At 43.2% G+C, this 22197-nt stretch overlaps 1 protein-coding gene across 1 annotated transcript; it reads right to left on the bottom strand.

Moving 5' to 3' along the window:
* Positions 1–986: 986 nt before the first annotated feature.
* Positions 987–21939, bottom strand: LOC121548226 (paired amphipathic helix protein Sin3a). Its single transcript, XM_041859630.2, is given in 26 exon segments — positions 987–3007; positions 7649–7853; positions 10497–10591; positions 10726–10812; positions 11049–11222; positions 11461–11630; positions 12884–12950; positions 12952–13121; positions 13124–13475; positions 13609–13792; positions 13933–14171; positions 14275–14391; positions 14684–14894; positions 15132–15250; positions 16131–16217; positions 16825–16848; positions 16850–16942; positions 16945–16983; positions 17369–17521; positions 17943–18194; positions 18472–18796; positions 19042–19148; positions 19786–19830; positions 19832–19966; positions 20172–20379; positions 21739–21939. Coding segments are annotated over 25 exon segments (3870 nt in total). The 5' UTR covers positions 20358–20379; positions 21739–21939; the 3' UTR covers positions 987–2773.
* Between the last annotated feature and the right edge of the window lie 258 nt (positions 21940–22197).

Raw genomic sequence — 22197 nt, forward strand, 5'->3', positions numbered from 1 at the left:
GTGCATTTGGATGATCCAGAAGAGGATTGGGAGAATGTCATATGGTCAGATGAAACCAAAATAGAACTTTTTGGTAAAAACTCAACTCGTTGTGTTTGGAGGACAAAGAATGCTGAGTTGCATCCAAAGAACACCATACCTACTGTGAAGCATGGGGGTGGAAACATCATGCTTTGGGGCAGTTTTTTCTGCAAAGGGACCAGGACGACTGATCCGTGTAAAGGAAAGAATGAATAGGGCCATGTATCGTGAGATTTTGAGTGAAAACCTCCTTCCATCAGCAAGGGCATTGAAGATGAAACGTGGCTGGGTCTTTCAGCATGACAATGAACCCAAACACACCGCCCGGGCAACGAAGGAGTGGCTTCGTAAGAAGCATTTCAAGGTCCTGGAGTGGCCTAGCCAGTCTCCAGATCTCAACCCCATAGAAAATCTTTGGAGGGGAGTTGAAAGTCTGTGTTGCCCAGCGACAGCCCCAAAACATCACTGCTCTAGAGGAGATCTGCATGGAGGAATGGGCCAAAATACCAGCAACAGTGTGTGAAAACCTTGTGAAGACTTACAGAAAACGTTTGACCTGTGTCATTGCCAACAAAGGGTATATAACAAAGCATTGAGAAACTTTTGTTATTGACCAAATACTTATTTTCCACCATAATTAGCAAATAAATTCATTTTTAAAAAATCTCATTTTGTCTGTCATAGTTGACGTGTACCTATGATGAAAATTACAGGCCTCTCTCATCTTTTTAAGTGGGAGAACTTGCACAATTGGTGGCTGACTAAATACTTTTTTCCCCCACTGTATACAATGATGATGGAACACTATGGGAAAAGTGAAGTATTACCACCAACCCCAAAAAACTAGAGGCTCAACTTTTCTGGGGACAGTATTTCTCAACAACAAACAAAAAAAACATTTATCTTCTGTATTTGAAAAAAATATAAACTAATAGCTTGTCAAATGCAGTGTGCTTGTTGCTTGGTTGTTGATGATAAAACTGTAGCGGTTGAATGATATACATTCACATATACTCATATGGTTGTCAATGTTTATCTTATTATGGACATGGACCAGATTTGGGGATCAGAATACAATTTCACAAATCATTGTATTTGTGTCTACACCTGCACCTTCTGAAAGTGTACAACATGACACTATAAAACAGTACTGTTTATGTTTGGGGGCCAATACCGTTCTCTTTTATATTGAGACATTATCAATACCTTGTAAAGGAGGCAGAACTACATCTCATCTGGACTGGTTTTAATGGAGCATGATTGTGCATCAGAAACGGACTCAGGAGTCTTAGTCTGAGTCATCTTTAAAGTGACATTTGCCAGAAAGTTGAGATGGGGATGATGCATGTGGCTGATTGGTCCTGTGGAGGTGCCATGACTGATCCCTCGACTTTAGCCCTGGAGGAGGAAACTGTGATCAAGTGGGAATCTTAACGCGCAACAACATGACCGCTACAAAATGGCAACTATCATCATGACCACAATAAGATTACATGGGATTTATGGGATTAGCTGTTCCATACTTCATGACTGATCCAGAAATTCTGATGGATATATTAAATGGAGAATTGGTCTCGGGGAAACAAACCGTTTACATTATGTACAGGGAAAGCGTAAATAGTTTCTAGGCTACATTCATTGTTCAGAAATTCCGAATGGGAACTGGTGCCAATGACTTGAGTGAAAAACCAGATAGACAATACTGTCTTGAAACATTTTGTATAAAATTGTCACATTTTAAGACAATGAAAAAGTTATATTTTGCTAAATGAAGGCTTACATGACATAACACGAAAAAAAACAGAACACAAAGGAAAAAGGCTCTAATAAAGTTCCTTTGGTAAAAACAGTTGTTAAAATTTTTAGCATTTTCAATATAGGCTATTTCTCTTCAGCAACGTTTGACCGAGGTCTATACTAGGTTTGTTAGGGTACACATCAATGCACATCTCTGACAAAAAGGACGACTATCAACAAGCTATTTACAAATCAGCAGTATGTGGGTAGTCTGATGTTACTATACTTGACTGACTGGGAAAAACCTGCTATATTAGCATTTATCTGCCCAATATCTACACCATGGTTGCCAGAGATGTTTGTGGACACACGGCATACATTCCTGTACCACTGAAAAAAGAAACATTCACAGGCTATACAATTATACAAAATCCAAAACCCATCTTGTGGCCTGGATGAAATACATGTTCATAGTCCATACCTGTATGCTAATCTTCCTACTCACAGTGGTTGTGAGAGACTTCTGTGGTTCCCCTTAGCAGTTCTGTACACCGGGATGTGTGGTGCACCTCAACCACTTCAATGGGTGTATATTGCTTCATTCTGTATGGCGTGCTCTTTCTGCGTGGCTCTCAACAGTATCCTTCAGTCTGAGGATCGGTCCAGCCAAGGATCAATAGCTGTTTAACTACAATGACACGTCTTGCTTCCTTTCTTGCAGTCATAGCATATTCGGTCGCAGCATATCTTTTCTGCTGTATTCAAAGGTGACATAAGACAGGCTGGTAGGGGTGGGTGGGAGTTTAGGGGACTGATGGACAACTGGCCGGTGGCCACCTAAGAAATTTGGCTTTTTTTGTGCTGCAAAAATAGGGAGGGTCCATTTTAAAAGTCCTTATAAAAACAAATCTAAAGTAATCTCCGGAAGTTTCCGGAATCCAGCAATTTGCTGCCACGCTGATTTAGTAAAATGACGATAAGTAATACCCTCCCATCATCTCTTCACCCGGTTGAGCTAAGGTGCCCCTGACGAGGTGCCATGATACTTCACGTGGTATCTGTTGATGTTCAGGTAATGGAGGACCTGGGGATCCCGGGTGGTGGTGCACGGCAACAGACCCTCGCGACGCTCTCCCATCAGCCACTTGCGCGTATCAGTGGCCATGTCGCTGGTCACGTGTTCCTTGGCCCAGGTGTCCACCAAGCCTTGGAAGCGGCGGTGCAGGCGAGTGTGGACTCTCTGGTGGGACTGGGGAAAAGAGGGACAACGGGGTTAGCTGTAGTGAAAGCTTTTTGCACAGAACACCCCACATCACGATCATATCAGCACTCTAACCAAGACTATGTTGGTTGAAACGTCAGTAAGCGGCCATTATGTTTCTTTTTTTTCGCAGAAGGAGCTCTATTTAGGTGGCCTATGGTACATTCTAATGCCTTGATTCCATCTGAAATACACAGCTAAATTATTGAATACTTTATCGAGTTTACCCCCCAAATTGGAAAAAAAGTGTTGTAGAAAGACATTACTGAACATGTATGAATTCAGTGTATTGTCAGTTGTTTTGGATATTGTCTACGTCTAGGCCTATATGATCAGGATCATTTTCTAAGAGAACATTAAACCCTTTAACATATACCCTGTCTTCTATTGAGATTAAAGTCTTATTTACAGTTTTACTGCAAGATATGAATTGCCACGGTTTGTGTTCTTTAAATTATGTATTTTATTAAAACAGAAAAATGAAGTAAATAGCCTACATTATCTAGAAAAATAAAATGTTTCGTTTTTTCAGGGTTTCGCTCTCAAAACCACACTTTTTTAAAAATAGAAAAACAACATTGGATGCTATAAGTCCTCAACAATGCTTAAAACCAAATCAGGGGACCACTCAAGGTCTGGGAAAAATCTGAGAAATGTAGATTTGTGGGTGTAGTTACCCTTTAATTCATGTGTGCACCTAGCAAGAGCCAGTTGTTTAGCAGCGTTTTTGTAGCGCACATGTGATGGTAGAGTTTGCAAAACAAATACCCACTGGAAAGATGAAAAATAATCATGATATCATTCTGCCAGGTAAGCATAGGCTACTTTGTAGTTAACGTTTAATTGAGAGCAGGGGTGCAACTTTAGTTTTAGAAGTGAGGGGGGACATAACTTTTTTGTTGTTGTCAGATAAACACTCCAAAACAGCCTACCCGACCGCTCAGAGGCGTCCGCATGGTCCTAAAGCACACTGTTGCCTCGTTTTGTATCACATTCCAATGATAAAACTGGGCGGGACAAAAATGCAATTTCAGAATGTGGGGGGAGGGGGGAGTTGCGCCCCTGATTGAGAGGGGTTTTTGAGTATGCCTTTCCATATACCAGAAGACTGTTTTTATTAGCATAATCGCTAATGGCTACACAAAGTGGTAGACTGCACACACACAGACAGGGGCATTCTCCTTGCCTCTTCAGAAAGTTACAGGAAATGCGAATCAATGATGCATTATGTTCATTTCTTATGATAAACTTGGGGTAATTAATTAATTTGATACATGTAGTTGATTCCCTACTAAGGTTAATACATTTTAGAATATTGTTGAATTCCGTTTTAATGCCTGGATTCCGTGAGGGCCCTAATGATCATATTTAGACCCGAATGAGGAGCTCCACTAATAATAATAATAATATGCCATTTAGCAGACGCTTTTATCCAAAGCGACTTACAGTCACGCGTGCATACATTTTTGTGTATGGGTGGTCCCGGGGATCGAACCCACTACCTTGGCGTTACAAGCGCCGTGCTCTACCAGCTGAGCTACAGAGGACCACACCCCCACTACTTACTGTTCCTGCAGTGATGATTCACCATCCTCATCGAATGTTTTCATCATTTTTCTACAGATAATAGCCAAAAAGCCTACCAAAATTAGGGCGCCAAATGAAAGGCTCTCTCACCGATGCGATTCGGTAGGCTACACTGACTGACGAGACCCACTCACTTTAGCGTCACTGTCTGGCAAGCCCCGACATCCTAGGAAAGGAAACCCTTTGGTTTTCTTGTCCCGATGCGATGCCATGAACATATAACCACGTTGCAGGATCTATTAATGGCAAAGGGATATAGGAGTCAGTTTGACACCTTTTATAAAGTAGTCAACACTTGCTGTTCAGTTGTCAATCAATGCACAGTAAATATATCCTACTATACACCACAAGTCGTGGCTGGCTATGTGAAACACGCAAAACTAAATAAACGAATGTGCCAGAAAACAAATTAGACTAAGTCGTGGATTTCGACTCATTGTTACCACAATTCACGAGCATCATGCGCTCTCCCGTCCCTCCTCTGAGTAAATACATTTGACTTCAACCAACCACAGCGCACACAAATTGTACCAGACAGACAGCAGACTGCGATTCCTTGTCAACGCTCGCTTTGAGACTGACATCCTATAAATTTATGTTTTTTACCTTTATTTAACTAGGCAAGTCAGTTAAGAACAAATTCTTATTTACAATGATGGCCTACACCGGCCAAACCCGGACGACGCTGCGCCGCCTTATGGGACTCCCAATCACGACCGGTTGTGATACAGCCTGGAATCGAACCAGGGGGTCTGTAGTGACGCCTCAAGCACAGATGCAGTGCCTTAGACCGCTGCGCCACTCGGGAGCCCCAATAGATCGCTAGAAGATGCGTATCGTTCATTTAAATGAAAAGTAGCCTAGTGGAAAAAGTTGCTGGCTGAAAATGAGTCTGTAACCTAATGGAAAACACTATCTTTACATATTTGGATATCTTTACATATTCCTATATCTTTACAGATTTTTCAACAATTTCCTACATATCATCAAGTGGTAAAGTCAGTGAGGTAATACAATATCATTGAATGTCATTTAAACAATGTCTGAGCAGTTGGTGGCAATGTTCCCCTCTAAACTCCCCCAGGACTGCTGTGCAGAAGAAATATCAACCCACAGAGAGAAGCACGAGATTGAACTTCACTCAACTTTCTAGAGCAGTGGTCACCAACCGGTCGATGGCGATCGACTGTTGGATCTCCAAGGCATTCCTAGTCGATCGCCAAACATTTATGTAAAAAAACAACGATAAAGCCTTGTGCTCCTCATTTATTTTATTGGTCTCGGGCTGTTCACGGTAGGTGCACCCGATTCATCTGCCCTGCGCGCCAACTGTTGCCATTTTGAACCGCTTCATGTGTCTGAAGGTACAAACTCTGCCTTACCGGTGGGCCCGGAGTGCAAATCAAGTGCACTATATTCCTACCGCTGGCCAATCGGATGGCTCAGATGACCGTGTCTGCAGTAACGTAGCAGGCATAAAATAAAGCTACAGCAAAGTTGATACTGTGAGATTTCAAAACATTTAGAACCATGACTAGAGAGAGGCTGTCAACGAATACAGCAAAGAGATGCTGCTTTTATGAGTGAGTTCAAGTTCTTACACTTTGTATTCAACACTTTTATCAGCCATAAAATGCGGGTTCTTCCTATTTCCACTCAGCGCTACAACAAGCACTGCAGCAGTAATGAATGAGTAGGAAAGTGTATCTATAGGCTTGTGTTATTATTATTACCAGTTTGGGTCTTTCTTAATGTCGAGGAATATTTCCCTTTCTCTGTTCATAGGAGTAACAACATGAATTTGTGCATGAGAACAGAAATAATGCGGTGCGCTTTGAGTTTCCCCATCAGCTGGAAGACGATGTCTCTTTTTGGTCAGTGTCAGTGGAGGAAAGGGAGAGCAGAGGGATGTTGAGGCGGACCCTCAGTCTGATGCTCTCTCCCTCCGCTGAGACTGACCATCAGATGCAGGCACCATCAGCCCAGTCAAATAAAAATAAAAAGCAAATGATTTAAATGTATGCTCACTCAGCTGTGCTTCACAAGTAATACAACAACGCATCTATTACTGCTGTGATCATATAGCCTACCTCAAATTTTGAAATGTATATATTTTTTAAATGGCCCGAACAACAATGCATTGGCAGGGCAATTCAAGCAAAGCCAATATGCGGTGATATAGCTTACTGAACAAACCTCATTACTACAGTACTGTTTTTCATTGGTTAATGTTTCATAGCCTTATGTTTTTTAAGTCCTGCTAAAAATAAATCTGAGCGGTAGATCTCGGCTTGCATTTAGACTCAGAAAGTGATCTTGGCTCAGAAAAGGTTGGTGACCACCGTTCTAGAGTATTCCCTGCATGTAGCCAGGTGTGCACATTTTGTTCATACCCTTTGCTAGTTAGTGAGTTATTAGTCCAGTTACACATCATTTGTAGTCTTCAATAGGGGAGTGATTGCTTCCTACAAGAGCACAAAACTTGTACATTTCTAGATATCTTTGAAAAGCCAGTCAGGTAAATACTTTTTATTTGGTCTTAAAGAGGCAGTGTTGTATTTTGAGACAGGCTTGAATAAGCTAAGTAGCCAATAGGCAGAGGGTAGCATCATTTGTCTGATTCTCTGTAATAATGGTATGGGAATAATAACGCATTTTATTTTGTAAAGTGGTTTCTTGCATCAAACAACAACGTTTTCAGTCACCTACTTGTCTGAAGGACAATTGTATAAACAGGTTAATGTCAAGCCCTGCATGTTTTTTTTCAAAAGTCTCATGGAATGTAGGCCTACATTGAACACACATTGGCTGCTACTGAAGGCTGAATGATAGAACAGCTATTTCCATGTTAAAATGTTATGGGATCCATTCTATCCATTGTTTTTGATGAAAAAGCCACAGTCACCTATTCAGCGTTCACAGTAAACGTGCACTGGAAGTTGCACAGAATTTTCACAACGTTCAAGTTTGCACTCAGCAGACCTGAAATTTGCTCAGTGACAAAACATCTTTGAGGGAACGTTGGTTGGTGGTGTTGCCTACCTGGTGAGCCCGGGTCAACGCAGTGCGTCTGTACATGTAGTCCTCCGACTTGAAGACGTACACCATCTTGTACGAGTTGAGCTTGAACATGCACTCCATCTTCAGGTCCTCAGCGCTGTGGGACTTCTCCGATATCCCCGTAGCCGCCTTCGCCTGCTGCAGCTGCTCCCACCCTCTCTGGCACTTACGTATCCGCCGGAGGTTCCTGATTGGAAGAGGAGAAAGATTGGCATTAGACCAGAGCCAGTAACGACGCCTTGCTTACTTGTGCCCTCTACCCACATAGCAATTCAGTTTACAAGGACAGTTCACGCAAATTTCGGTCAAATCGAGAGTAGTTTGACTGCAATGCACTACATCCATACCATTTGTAACATTGGTTGAGCACAGGATGTCTAACATATGGCTAAATGACAGGACACATGGTTCCCAAAAATAACAGACGAATGCTAATGCTATTTAGAGGTCAAAATACTCAGTCATTTAGGCCAGTGTTTTCCATTTCTGACTCCAAGTTGTAACAAGTCTAATAAATCAGAAAATGTGTGAAATTTGAGCGGGCCGTCCCTGTAAAGCCTTGTCTTGATAAACCCATGCGTAGCAACTCACCCAATAATAAGAGTTGAACTGGGACACAAATGATTAGGGGAAGGGTCGGCTCTATTGCAGTAGCAGCAGTATTCCTGTACAGTGCACTTCCGTTTGACATTCATATGATGATTCTCTTGTTAGTCTTTAATATCCTTGGCAAACAATATTTTGGTCAATCAAATTGAATCCAGATTTAAATTTAAATTTTGCAAGCATTAAAAATGCAATTATTCACCCCGCTTTAATGAAAGGTTTAAATGTGTACTTACCACACAGGGTAGAGGTGAGCGAGGACTGAAACCGTGAAGCATATTTTGTCAATGCCACTTAAAAGACATTGCCGTTAGAGTAGCCAATTTCCAATAGAATGGGAGAAAGGGCACTTTTTTTTTTTTTTTTCTCTCACATTGCCGCCAAAAGGGTTAACAAGCCAGGATATGGGTTGAAAGATACTTTGATGTGCACATACAGTACTTCCACTGACAATGTACAGAGCAGTTATGACCATGCAATGAGGATAACATTTAACTGAAAAGAAAACCTGCTGGTTGCCACTGCTGTTGAAGGTACTTGTTTGGGTGGAAAATAAGAGAATCATGCCTATTGACTTTTGTACGAACCTCTCATATTCTTAATATGAGAAACAGACTAAATGTGGGTGAGAGCACTGATAAATCATATCCAGTCAAGACAAGTACCAAATATATGCAATGGGTAAAAAAAAGTGAGGGGGGGAACTGAGGCCAATTTTTTGTCCTGTTTTGCATAGGTCCTTCCAGCCCATTGAAATGTATATGATACATTATGGACAGCCATTTAGAGAAATGGCAACAAGCACTGAAAACCAAAGACAGACAGGCTTGATGTGCAACACTCATCTCAGGGCTTAATAGAGGACCCAACCACCCTTCCATGCAATGCTCAGAGACGTCTGGAAAGAAATACACCAACATTTGAGCATACAATTCAGACCATTTTATTCACAAGCCCCCTCTCTTTTGTACAAGTGTTGCAGATGCTGTGCTTGACCAGGTTTTCATGAGTTATTAGCACTAGTCTTGGTCAACTCGTATAAAAACCTCACCCACAACAAAAAGATTGCAACGGGAGTGCACTGTATCCTTAAATAGTTTTACACATTATAATAGAGTATGCTGAACACCCCAAATCTCAATTCGTACAACATTTACATGTATCTAAACAGGGATTAGAAGAAGTCACATACAGAATGTTTTTACAGGAAACACAGGGTAGCTGATAAGGTTGATCAAAAATAAATCATTTTCTCTAGACCGACAAAAGGGGCCTTTAGCCTCTCACCAATGCCACAACAAAAAAATGGCCATCGTGACAATGCAATTAAAGACACTGTACATATAGAATGTCTGCTCAACCAAATGGTTATCCTCCAACAGAGAAAATTATTGTACAACAGAACACTAATATATGCGCGATGGTATAGAAATACTTCCTTCCCTTAGATACATTAGCACTGTGAAAAGTAAACTCATGGTCTTGGCTTTTTTTTCCTCCTTTCAGTTTATATCAAACTGCTATTGTAGCCTTATTCTCATAATAAAAAAAGCAAACTAAATGCTTTTTTTTTACCCAATGATTTGATGACTAGTCTGTTGAGTGGGAAAGTTGAAATAAATACTAGCCTACTAATATAATCTAAAAATTGCAATATTCATAAATAAAAAGGGCCCCGTTTAAAAAAAAGAGACGGAATAAATGCATAAATAATTAGTCCCCTCTATTTAAAAAGACGGCAGGGTAAAGTGCAATCTTTGTGAGATAAAGGCAGGGGGGCAGAAAGGGAGAGAAACAAGTTGCTTTTCGAGTGGACAGCCAATTACATTTTCTCCAACAAAAACAAGACAGGCACTGTCAGCATTTCTACTAAACATCTGATTTTGTTGCACTTAGGCCTACCTTTCTGAGGAAAGCAAACACAAAAATGACCTAGCGCACTTACAGTTCAACTGGTGTGTGTATTCATCACTATTGGCAGAGCTTTTTGAAACAAGTGCTTCATGGATAAGACTCGGGACCCATTTAGTTTGAGACTACGGGGAGAAAGCCCTGAAAGTTTGGTTTGTGCAAAAAACACTGACCTGGAACTTTTCTCAAAATGAGCCGTTTTTGTCAGCTGGTTTTGGCTTGTGAAACAGTGCCATGGCCTGTCTTAGAGCGAGCCTTTAGGGGGTAGATGCTTTTAGCTGTGCAGACAGGGGGACACAGCCAGAGGCCTCACCTGGGGAGGAACACAGGCTTTTGGGCCAGGTGCTCACGCAGCTCTGGAGACGCAGAGTCTGAGTTCAGGTAGCGTCCCACGTAGTCGGACCACCGCTGTTTAAAGAACCAGGAGGGAACAACCGTCACCACACAAGAATCTGACTAATCTGAATCTGTTCTAATGTAATGTGGCGATGCATTAGACTGATGTCACCACCGGCCCGCCTGCCATATACACTAACACACACCTCTGCGGGTTCGTCTGAGTTCTCCTCCTCCGTGTCAAGCAGCTCCAGGGTCAGGGTCACGCTGCCTTGGCTCTTCACAAACATCAGCTGGACCACAAACAAACCAGTCAAACCAGGAGACAACCAACAAGACAGACAGCAAAGGTCAGAGAGAACGTACCATAATGAGAGAAAGGGGACATAAGAAGAGAAAAATGAAAGCCAGAGAGCTAGACAGAGAGAGAGAGCACACATGAAAGTTCAAATGCAACTCAAAGTATTTTGCTGAGACACCATAACATCCCAGGTGGGACAGTCATCCACCCCACCCACACACGCTATACCTTGAAGCAGTTCTCGTCGGACATGAGCTGCTCCGCCTTGCGCTGGTATGCCCCCTCGGCGGTGGCTCTGGAGGCCTGGGTGGACAGGGCGCCGCCGGTGGCCTTGTTGGTGCTCTGGCTCAGGTAGAGGTCTGTCACGCGCACGCAGAGCTCATCACTCACAATGTGCTGGAGCTGGTGATACAGACAACGCCAGGTGTGAACACAGTCATTAAGTCAGCCATCAAAGTTACCATTGTTTAAGCAGGGTGGGCCCGCATCTAGCTCGGTTGCTGCCCCCCCCCGCGCCTGAAAGAGATTGGCCTCAACGGATTTCAATCGACAATTTTGGTGCTAAGGTGCCTAGATGTTCCTCAAGGTTTGCTTTTTTCTCGCCGTCTGGAACCTAACAGAGGGAAAAGACTGTACTGACCTGTCTGACAATGCTCTGGATGAGCTTGTCCATGGTGAAGGCAGTGTAGGCATGGATGGTGAACATCTCCCTGAGGGAGTCCTCGTACTGGGTCGGCTCCATGTTGCCGTCCAGGAGGTTCCGCACCATCTCCAGGAAGGCAGAGTAGTAGTCCTCCACTTCAATGTCCACTGTAAAAGGTAAATGCGAGGATTTAAAGTGATATTACAGAGGTTTTGTATAATTTCAGCAAGTCGTTTTTGAAAGCAGTGTTCACGAGCCAAAACGGATCCTGGAAAATTGTGTACGTTACGTGTGTATCAGTTAATTGTTCTGGTGCCCTGATCCCGCCTCCCACTTTTACCTTGCAACCTCATTGGACATCATTCCACCTGCCAATCAATATTGTCCATCAGGGGCACGTTCAGCAAGATGCACGTTTTGAAACGTTCAGATACATATAATCTATGTGGAACAAACATGCCTTTTCTGACACGTAGCCTAGATTAGAATAAGGATGCAACGGACTATTCGTGGCATTTTTTCGGCAACATTTGGCTACTGAACGTGGCCCAGGTAAGATTTTTGTAGGCTACTAAATGTATATCCCTTGTAGCACAGTGTGATCAGATCATTATGGCAAAATATAACCTACTGAAATGAGAGGAAGAGAGTGTGTGCAACAACCTCATAGTATGACACTATGGGCTATAAGGAATTTCTATTTTTAGTTTTAAAATGTTTTTTATTGTTATTTATGTAACGAATGTCTCACCCTCATTTGTCATTAGATTGTAACTTCTGATCTGATGCATCGATTTGACCGATGTATTAGATTTATTCTCACAGTTATCAAAATAACTAAGCATTTACAGGTAATCCGTGTTGCTTCACAAGTGCCCGTTCACTATGAAAGAGACGATCAAAGCTCACATGCATGAAATATTTTAAACATTAAAATGTAAGGATTGTGTGGCTTTGATTACAGATGGTATCCTGTGCATGAATGAGCCATACATTGGCAAAACATTGTTGAAATCGATCCCGGTTAGCCTATTTAAGTGATTAGGAAAACATTTGGAGGGAAAATCTCCCCCTGGTTGTGGTATAAATGATAGGAAGGGAATCTATGTGCAATTGGAGCACCCCAAGGGTCTGTGTTGGAACCATTGACATTATCAAAAAACACATGCTCCTGGAGATGTTTGCATGTGCATGTCATATTTTTGAGCAGCTATGAAAGTTAAAAACAATGTGACCGACCAGACTTTTTCAGAGGAAGAGCTTTGCCGATATAAATTGCATGATGAAGGTAAAGTACATTTGCTCCATATAATTTTTTAAAAACAGGGTGCAAAACAAATGGTCCTTTGATCTAAACCTTAAAATGGTCAGTGGGTACACAGTTTAATGGAGTTTGGTTTCAAAAGATGTCTGGACTTACTGGGCTCCTTCAGTCTCAGCTGGACGGCAGGATTCTCATTCTTTTCCCGTTTGACGCCCAGAACCTCCCCTCTCCCACTCCCGTTCCCTGCAGTCCTCCTCGATCTGCCTCTCCGCCTGCCCGTAAATGCGCAACAACCGCAAACAGAGGATCTGGTGCAGGCGCTGGAAGATGTACCAGTTGTTGTTGACGTAGTAGAGGTTGTAGGCGTCGTCTAGGCCACGCAGTTTCTGCGCCCCGTGTTGCCGTAGAGCAGCTTGGACTTAGCGGAGCCGCCACTGCCGGCCAATCCGTTGTGCTTCTTTGACCCGTCTTCATCTGGCCCGGTTTCGTCTTCCTCCTCCTCCTCATCGTCTTCCTCTTCCTCCACATCTGACAGCTCCCCGCGCCGAGCGAACAGCATGTCCGGGATGAAGTGGTGGATGACCTGTTTGATCTTGTACTTGTCCTCCTTCTGGATGCCGGCCTGCCTCTTGACGTGGTGGATGATGAGCGCGGCGGCGTCCTCTAGAATCTGGCTGTCCTGGTAGGTCAGGGTCATGTGGGGCCCGCCAGGCACGGTGGCCGCGTCCTCGGAAGCCTGCTCCTGTCGCTAAAGGGAGGCAAAAAAAACACAGGCTAGAGTTTCTTTTTTTATGCCTTTAAATCAATACTGGGAGACGTTAACACATAGATCAGATCAAGTAAGTGGTGTGTATATATACACACACACCACTGCCTCTTACCTCATCGTATATGGTCTCAATCTCATTGAGCAAGTTCTTTGAGCGGAACACCTTGGTGTCATTCTGCTTGAAGTTGATGCCTTGGTGGTCCAGGGACTTCAGGTAGTACTTCTCATTTTGCTCCCTCCAGATCTTGTTGAATCCTCTCTGGGCTTCCCTCCACTCTTCCTCTTTCATCTTTAACCTGGAACGAGGCCATTCAGAACACACACTGTGGTTAACATGGGAAAAGCAACATGTTTTCTGGAAGCTGTTTGCTTAGACCGCTTTACATTTCTCAAATTTACATTTATTTCCCCATCATATAACCTCTTCATATCACACCTCTTGAGTACTATGGGGACGGACACCGACGGGTTCCTCTTGAGCCCGTCGATGATGTCAGCGGCCTTGTCGCCGTATATCCTCTGGATGGCCTTGCGGTGGATGACCTCGGAGCAGCCGCCCATGGTGTTGTCCAGCCGGAACTTGACCTGCTCCTCGGCCGTCATGCGCGACAGCCTCCTCTGCACCGCCTCCAGGGCTCTTATGGTGGCCAGGTTGGTCTCCAGCACCACATCCAGCTGCAAGGGGAAGGAGAGTATGGAACATGGCAGTACATCACTTCAGGCATATTTTGGTTTGTACTATTAGAATACAACTACCATGAGAGGGGGACAGTCTCACCTCAAAGCGCTCGTCCTCGCATCTGTAAATATGCTCTTCATACTGGGTCTTCTTGGAGCTGACAAAGGTAGAATCCTCCGACCACGAAGGGAACGATACCCACGTGTCATTCAGTACCTGAAATGGACCATACTGTTAGCTCTGCTCGACTTGATTCACTTGCCAAGATGAGCACTTGAACAACAACCACGCTTCAATATCTCAGTACTAACTAATTAAACCCCTGTGATCGACTTTACTGGCTGGATGATGCATGCAAAAGTGACTTAAAATTGTATTTTCATTGCTCTTTACTTTTCCTGTACACAAACATGTATTTCAGTAATTCCTCAGATTTGTATTGATCCTCTATGTCAATTTGGTTGACTTTGAAGGGTAACATTTTACTGTCAATAACTGCTGCTCTCACCTCTTTACACAGTGGGGTCCTCCCTGTACACTTGGGCTGTGTGTAGCTCTTGGGTAGCGCCCTGTAGCTGGATCCCAACCTCTTACAGGAAGCGTAGTCAATCTCCATGGCCATGCCCTCGGTGGTCCTCTCCTTGGGAAAGCTCTCAATGTGGCTGGACTCTCTGTAGCCCAGGAAGTTTTTGAACCAGGAGAACAGTTCTGGGAATTTTCTGCGGATCACATTCCAGAATGGGTGTTAGATGGGCGGCAAAATATCAGGATGAATAACAAAGAAAAAAAGCTTTTATTTTCACATGCCGTTAACAAACAACCTGTAGCAAGGCCATCTATGCATAGGAGGCCAATATTACGAATAGAGAAGAATGCTTGACCGGTAGTCTGGCTGATAAATTGTGAAAAGTTTTTAACTGGTTGTTTGTCGCAGGTGATAGCTGCTTAAAGCTTACCCCAGGAACGGTAGCACTAGCTGCACAAGCTCTGCACGAGAAATCACTTCCTGGTTAAAGATGAGCAGACATCGCAGGAAGTTGTCATAGGCCTCGGAGCTCCGGAGGGCTTTCCTCACCTGTGATTAGAAAGCAGCTCTGTAAATACACACTACTTGGTGTCCACATCACCAACAAACTAACATGGTCCAAGCACACCAAGAAAGTCGTGAAGAGGGCACGACAAAACCTATTCCCCCTAAGGAGACTGAAAAGATTTGGCATGGGTCCTCAGATCCTCAAAAGGTTCTACAGCTGCACCAAAGACTCCAGCCACCCTAGTCATAGACTGTTCTCTCTGCTATCGCACGGCAAGCGGTACCGGAGTGCCAAGTCTAGGTCCAAGAGGCTTCTAAACAGCTTCTACCCCCAAGCCATAAGACTCCTGAACATCTAATCAAATGGCTACCCAGACTATTTGCATTGTCTCCCCCACCCCACCCCCTCTTTTACACTGCTGCTACTCTGTTTATTATCTATGCATAGTCACTTTAATAACTCTACCTACATGTACATATTACCCCAATTACCTCAACTAACCTGTGCCCCCGCACATTGACTCGGTACCGGTACCCCCTGTATATAGCCTCGCTATTGTCATTTTTACTGCTGCTCTTTAATTACTTGTTACTTTTCGTATTATTTTATATTGTGTTTTTTGTGTTTTTTGTTGGTATTCATTCTTAAAACTGCATTGTTGGTTAAGGGCTTGTAAGTAAGAATTTCACTGTAAGGTCTACACCTGTTGTATTCGGAGCATGTAAGAAATAAAATTTGATTTGATTTGAATGACTTTACAATTGGGTTAGGGGGACAGCGTCTCATCACAGCCAGGCAATTATTTAATTCAAATCATGTTCAGTTGGAACGGAATCAATTATTTCTATAGGCGTCATTTGTATAGATCACATTAGGTTTAACATTCACATTAGGTTTAAAAAAAAAATAATGTAGACTGACCTTTTCAAAGAAAAGAGATTCTGTGCCGATGCTATGTTTGCTGGCCTCAGCCATGGCATGGTCTTTCCCCAACATCTTGGGTTTCTTCTGCAAGGGTGGGAAAGAGAGAGGAGTTGAGCGTAAATAAGTACTACATTACCACTGACATGGTAGACCAATGAACTGATCCAGGGACAGAGGTTTCAGCAGTATATTACAGTTCTAGGGTTAGTAAATAAGGTACAAATCCCACATTTAAAGAGTTTACAGATCTATGGGATGCTCTAGTCAAACATATACCATTCTAAGCTGTATGAACAGTACTACAACTGTTACTGTTACTACTGATAAATACTTTCTTAATAGCCGCATGTCTGACAAATATGGTTGCAAAACTACCGGTAATTTACCAAAGTTACTGGAATCTTCTGTAATTTTGGTAATTAACAGGTAATCTATGATCATTTTGGTAATTTATACTTGAATAACTTTTTTTTTTTTTTTTAAGCATTAATATATAGTATTCATTTCTTATATCTGTATCCATATGGTCCATGAGTCTCTAGTGGATAGATCATATGGTTCAAGAGAAAATATAATTATTTTCAATCAACTCTTCCAACTATTGACTTTTTCACAACTGCCATCAGTTTGGCGGCAAAACATTTACATACAAAGACTTATTGACACTGTCAACGACAGGGCACTAGTTTACCTTGACGGGAGGCGTGGCGCCCGCTCCGGGAATGCCTCCGGATTGGACAGCCATTCTGGTTGAGCCGCTGCTTGTTGTTCATCAGGGGCCTCTTGACCGTGGTGCCGTGGTCGCTGCGTGCACCGACTCCGCCCGGTCGGCTGTGGTCTTGCTCAGCAGCTGGAGAAAAGGGGGACAACTCTGGATCAGAGATAAACGTGAGTGTTTAAGATAGGCAAGGTCTGAGTAGATCTGCACAGAATATACAGTTATTACATTAAACTGAAAGGCATTATCAGTGCATCTTGACCATGAACCCTGTTGTCTGAGTCATATGATGTAGTAAATAAAAAACAGGTGGTATTAGTCATATCAAAACAATAATATGATATGACAGCGGTCAAGTTTGTATTTCAATGTCCTCACATAGTTTAAACTCAACTTCTATCATTCTGAAATAACATCTCAGGTGAAGGAAGCATTACTTGAATCTAGTTTGGCAACCAATGGAGCCAAATGCATCTCTTGCAATAGAGGACGTTTAGCGTCAATGTGAAACACTCACCACTGAACTGTTGGCGTCTGGTAAGAACTGTCCGAACTCCGAGAGCAGGTCCTCCTGGTTCTTGAAGAGCCGGGCCACCTGAGCGTACACCTCCTGCTCTGTCAATGCTGGGGTGTAGTTACCCCCCGCCTCCTTCGCGTTTCGCTGCTCCTTCTGCAAAAGCAGCAATCAGACCACTGGTTATAGACTATACCAAAAACTTTTACCAAGGATGACATTATAGGGTAAATGTAAACAAAATTATATAATTAATTGTCAGAATTTCCTTCCTCTAAAGTTTCTTTCTGCAATGATTATCCAGTGCACCTCTGGTTCTTGTAGCCATGTTCCCAGAAAGTGACCAGGGAGACCACACAAAGGGCACCACTGCCCTGTCTGCAGTTTCATTGTAGAGCTGGCATGGAACCTTAAGTTCATATTGAATGGTGAACCAGGTTACGAACAGAAATCTGTGTGGACACTGTCATTTTATAGCTTGTTGTTTATACTGCAAATAAAAATCACCCTTCAGAAAGAAGCCAGATTTATTGAATGCAATGCTTTGTGTGGGGCAGCCCTCTCGCTGTGTTTTTACCTGGTAAGTGTGCAGGATCTCCAAGAAGGCTTTGTAGATGTCGGGCTGGCCCTGGAAGCGGTTCTTGATCTTGTTGACGTAGTTGATGGCGTGGTTGAACTCCACGGGCTGGTTGTTCTGCAGGGGAGGCCCGCTGGAGGGGGTGCTGCTCACCGGGGTGTGGGACTGGACCGAGGGGGAGCGTGGGGGAGGCGAGGGAGGGATCGACGGGTTGGGCTGGCTAGTCGGGGTCAGGGCTGGAGACTGCATCGGCTATGGGGGGAAACAGAGAAGGGCAATGAGTTTTGCCTCCAACTTCCAAGTACACATCAGCATGTCACAAGGATAAAACAGTAGAATTATATCTTTACATACGTAACTATACAGTAATAAGTAAATCAATACATGTTTACATAACAAATGAATAAATAAACCAATGACTTGGGGTTCAAATCTCCAATAGGAAACTCAACATGCAGAAACAGAACTCGAGAAGAGGTTCTTGCACAGAATGACACGACAAAGGAAAAGGGTCTTAGTGAGCTGGGACCTTGCTGGTCTTGGCTGGTGTGGGCTGGGTGGGTAGAGCGGGGTTGGCTGTGGCGGTGCTGGTGGGGGGTCCGCTGGGCAGCTGCAGGGCCTGGTGATGATGCGGCACCGGCTGGCTGGGAGGGCCCGTGACGGGGAGGTTCTGGACCGAGATGCCGTGCGGGGTGATGTAGTGGATCTGACCCGGGGTGGTCACGTTGACCTGCTCGTTGGTCTGGACCTCAATCTTGTAGCCCGGCGGCAGGAAGGTGTTGAAGCCCATGATGAGGTCTGGGTGGCCCTTGAAGAGCTGGGAGACGCGGCTGATCACGCCCGGAGTGTCGATGCTATGAAAGTCAATGTGCGTGTTTAAGATTGACTACATCGCAGTCAGACTGTGCAGAATCACTGATCTACAAATCACCTTGCTTCTCAAATAACTACTAATTATATGATCAAGATTAGCGATTCCACGCCTCGCTCAAACTGATCCCCTCAAACATATTGAATATCTTCCTATAGCACAAGAGTTAATTGCTTATGTGGATGTTTACAGTGTCTGCTTAGAAAAACTAACTAAATTGAAACTGACCTCTGTGACTTGAACTCCTTCATGATGTCGAGGAAGTCGTTGTAGACTTGAGGCTGATTCCCAAACTGCAGTTTCACTTGGTCCAGGTAGGACAGAGCATCTTCAACCTACAAACACAGTTATGCCAGTTAAACCACATTTTTTCAAAGGTAAAAAGAAGTTGATGAAGTGATGAAGATAATGAAAACATCACAACAAGCTCCATACTTTAATTGTTGACTAATCTCATTGCTGCATTATCTACTAGTGATGGGGGGGTAATACAGTTACATATAGGGATATTATTTTTGGACGATATATCCTATCATTTTGACAATATCTCAATATTATTTTTGCACTATTTGGCTGTACCAACTAAACTCCAGTATTTTTCTTTCATAGCTTGTTTTCCTTTTGGGAGCCAATTTGTTTTCAGCAATTTTATTTCCATAACTGATCAAAACTCATTTTCTCATGGCTCTCGTCCCTCTGCAGCAGACATATGGTGAGCAATGTTTGTAACATGGAATAAATAAAATGACAGAGTACATATAGAATCGTGAGAATCACAATAATATCGGTACCTAAGTATGGAGATAATATCGTATCCCTGGCAACTCCCAGCCCTACTATCTTCCATGCTTTGAAATCAACAGGTCCTAATTGAGTCCATTATACCTCCACTATATTCTGCATTTAGTACATGTGCTTGTTTTTAAATCTCTTTTGTACGTTCAATAAAATGTAAACAAATGAAAAACGCACCTTGAGTCGCTGGAACTGTGCACCCTGTGAGGGGGCCATAGGGGGTCAAAGGATGGACATGGCTCTGGACCACCGCAGCCCCTTGTGATTGGACAGCTGGACTGTGGGGGTGGGGCCCGACAAGTGCAGCGGGACTAGAGGCGTGTCCATGACCACTGGAGTTCTGGGGCATTGTGGGAACCTGGAGGTCAAGATTCAGTCAAATATCAGCATTCTGCCTGTGATAAAATAGTAAACAAGGCCTCGGAAAAGGCCAATGCAGAAACTACAGTTTGCTGGTTAGTTGGTACTTATAAATTAATGCATTGTAGATTCTAGTAAAAGTATTATTTTCTGTGCAACATGCTCTCATCTAGATTCAAGAGAGATGGCAACAGTTCCCATACCTGGTAACCCTGGGGGATGGAGTATTGGATGCCGGGGGATGGCTGCATGTTGTCGGTGACAGCCTCGTACACGGCTGGGGCTAGGACGCGGTGCTGGAAGCCCTCCGCAGTACCCGGGACTGGGGGGCGACGCTGCTGCTGCTGGGACGCAAATACTGGTTCCTGATCCTCCGCACGCCTCTTCATTGTATATTCATACTCAAAAGCGCTAGGATGCACAGGTACAACACAGTTAACATTTAGGCATACTTGAGTGGTTGATAATTGATAGTCACCCTGACACAACTGCTCATTTGAAGTTGGATACTTGGTATTCCATTCATTTAGCACATTTCAGACTCTGTGGCACACATTTATGGGATTCTCCAGTATCTCCCACAACTAGTGGCTATATTTCCAAAAAGTTGATGATATGAACGTTACTGTGATCACTTTGGAGGGATAAGGAAGGATGTTGGCCAGAATATGAGCTAGAATTTATATTGTGCTTTAGTGGACGATATATAGATAACTATGTAGCTAGCTACAGTGTGATGGGACGCATTGGCTAGCTACCGACTGGACGAACGTTCCTCAACCATTTATCTTAGCAAGCACGCTAGCTAGATAACTAGGAAGTCACGTTACTCTCATCGCTCAACGTGGTAAACCGCCATAAGGAATATGGCTAGGGAACACATCCACAAGTCTAATCCAATTAATGTATGTTTCTTATTTAGCGGGGACGACACGTCCCAAAGACAATCCACAAGCTAACAGTGAGATGTTAACTGGCTAGCTGTTAGCTTCTAAACCAGCAATAAGACCTCCCCATTCCCCTCCCCCTCTGCCAAGAGAGGGCCTGACGCCATCCACTGCTAGCGGAGTCGTGCGCGCCCGAACTTGTGTGGCTAAATGTACGAGCGTGTCAGGTCAAATATGTATAGAGCACTGTTAACTAGTTATCCAGTTAGCCTTTTCAAATAACAAGTTAGCCTTATCTGTCGTAGTAAGAAAAATGTAGATGAAAAACAGATTTCGTTCAGTTAACGTTAGCTAATAAGGATGGTTGACTTCCCGGTGGTCTTTTTAGTAAGCTACTGCTAGCAACACATTGTGGCTATCGCTAGTTAGCCATGTTCGAACGTCATCATCGTGAAACCCAGTGATATGACTAACGTTAGCTAGCACAACAACTGTCCTTGCTATCATTATTTCAATACTGTAGCAAATACTGTGTATTTTTATGAGATCGTTAATTTGTTCGAACCCTATCCAAATGTTTAGCTAGCCTAACTACTGTTGTACGATGCTGTTCACATGCTCATGTAACTACTGTAGTTAGCTAATCGTGAAAAACACATTAGCCAGCGAACATTAGCGATATTTTCTACATGCTAAAGGCATCGTGAATGTTTAAGGACTCAGTCTGCCAGCAGAAATATAACATTTTCTGAGATGTATTGATGCATCTGTCTGACAAGGTTATGTAGCAACTTGATGTAACACCACGTAGCTAACGCCATTTAGTTTTGCTTCAAATGGGCTTAGTTAGCTAACCAGCGTTAGCTAGGTAGATAAAACTCACCTCAACCGACTGCGACCAACAACAACTTGTCGAACCAAATTTTGATTTACTCAGTCAAATGACATAAATAATGCAACAAAGATTCGCCAGTTGAACAGTATCAAGATTGAGGGTGCATATTCCAATTGAAATGTCAAACAAGAACTGCCCCTGCTAGCAATCCCGCTAACAACAATCCCTGTGGCTAGTACGTTCCTTGAACAGAGGCGTGGTTCCAATGAGGTCGGGCTAGTCTCCTCCCATTCTAAATGACAATTGGCAACTCATCAACAGAGGAAACAATAGCAACATCACTTTATTGGTTAGATTTCCAATCACTCAGATCAGACAAAAAATAGTTACTTAGGCATTTTCAGACCTCGGCAAACTTTTTTACCATTGAATACAAAATATAATCTATAGAACCATAAACTCGATGATAATGTAATAAATATAGCTACTGTACCTGTATGAGCATAT

Source organism: Coregonus clupeaformis, unplaced genomic scaffold, assembly GCF_020615455.1.
Source record: "Coregonus clupeaformis isolate EN_2021a unplaced genomic scaffold, ASM2061545v1 scaf1401, whole genome shotgun sequence".
NCBI lineage: Eukaryota > Metazoa > Chordata > Actinopteri > Salmoniformes > Salmonidae > Coregonus > Coregonus clupeaformis.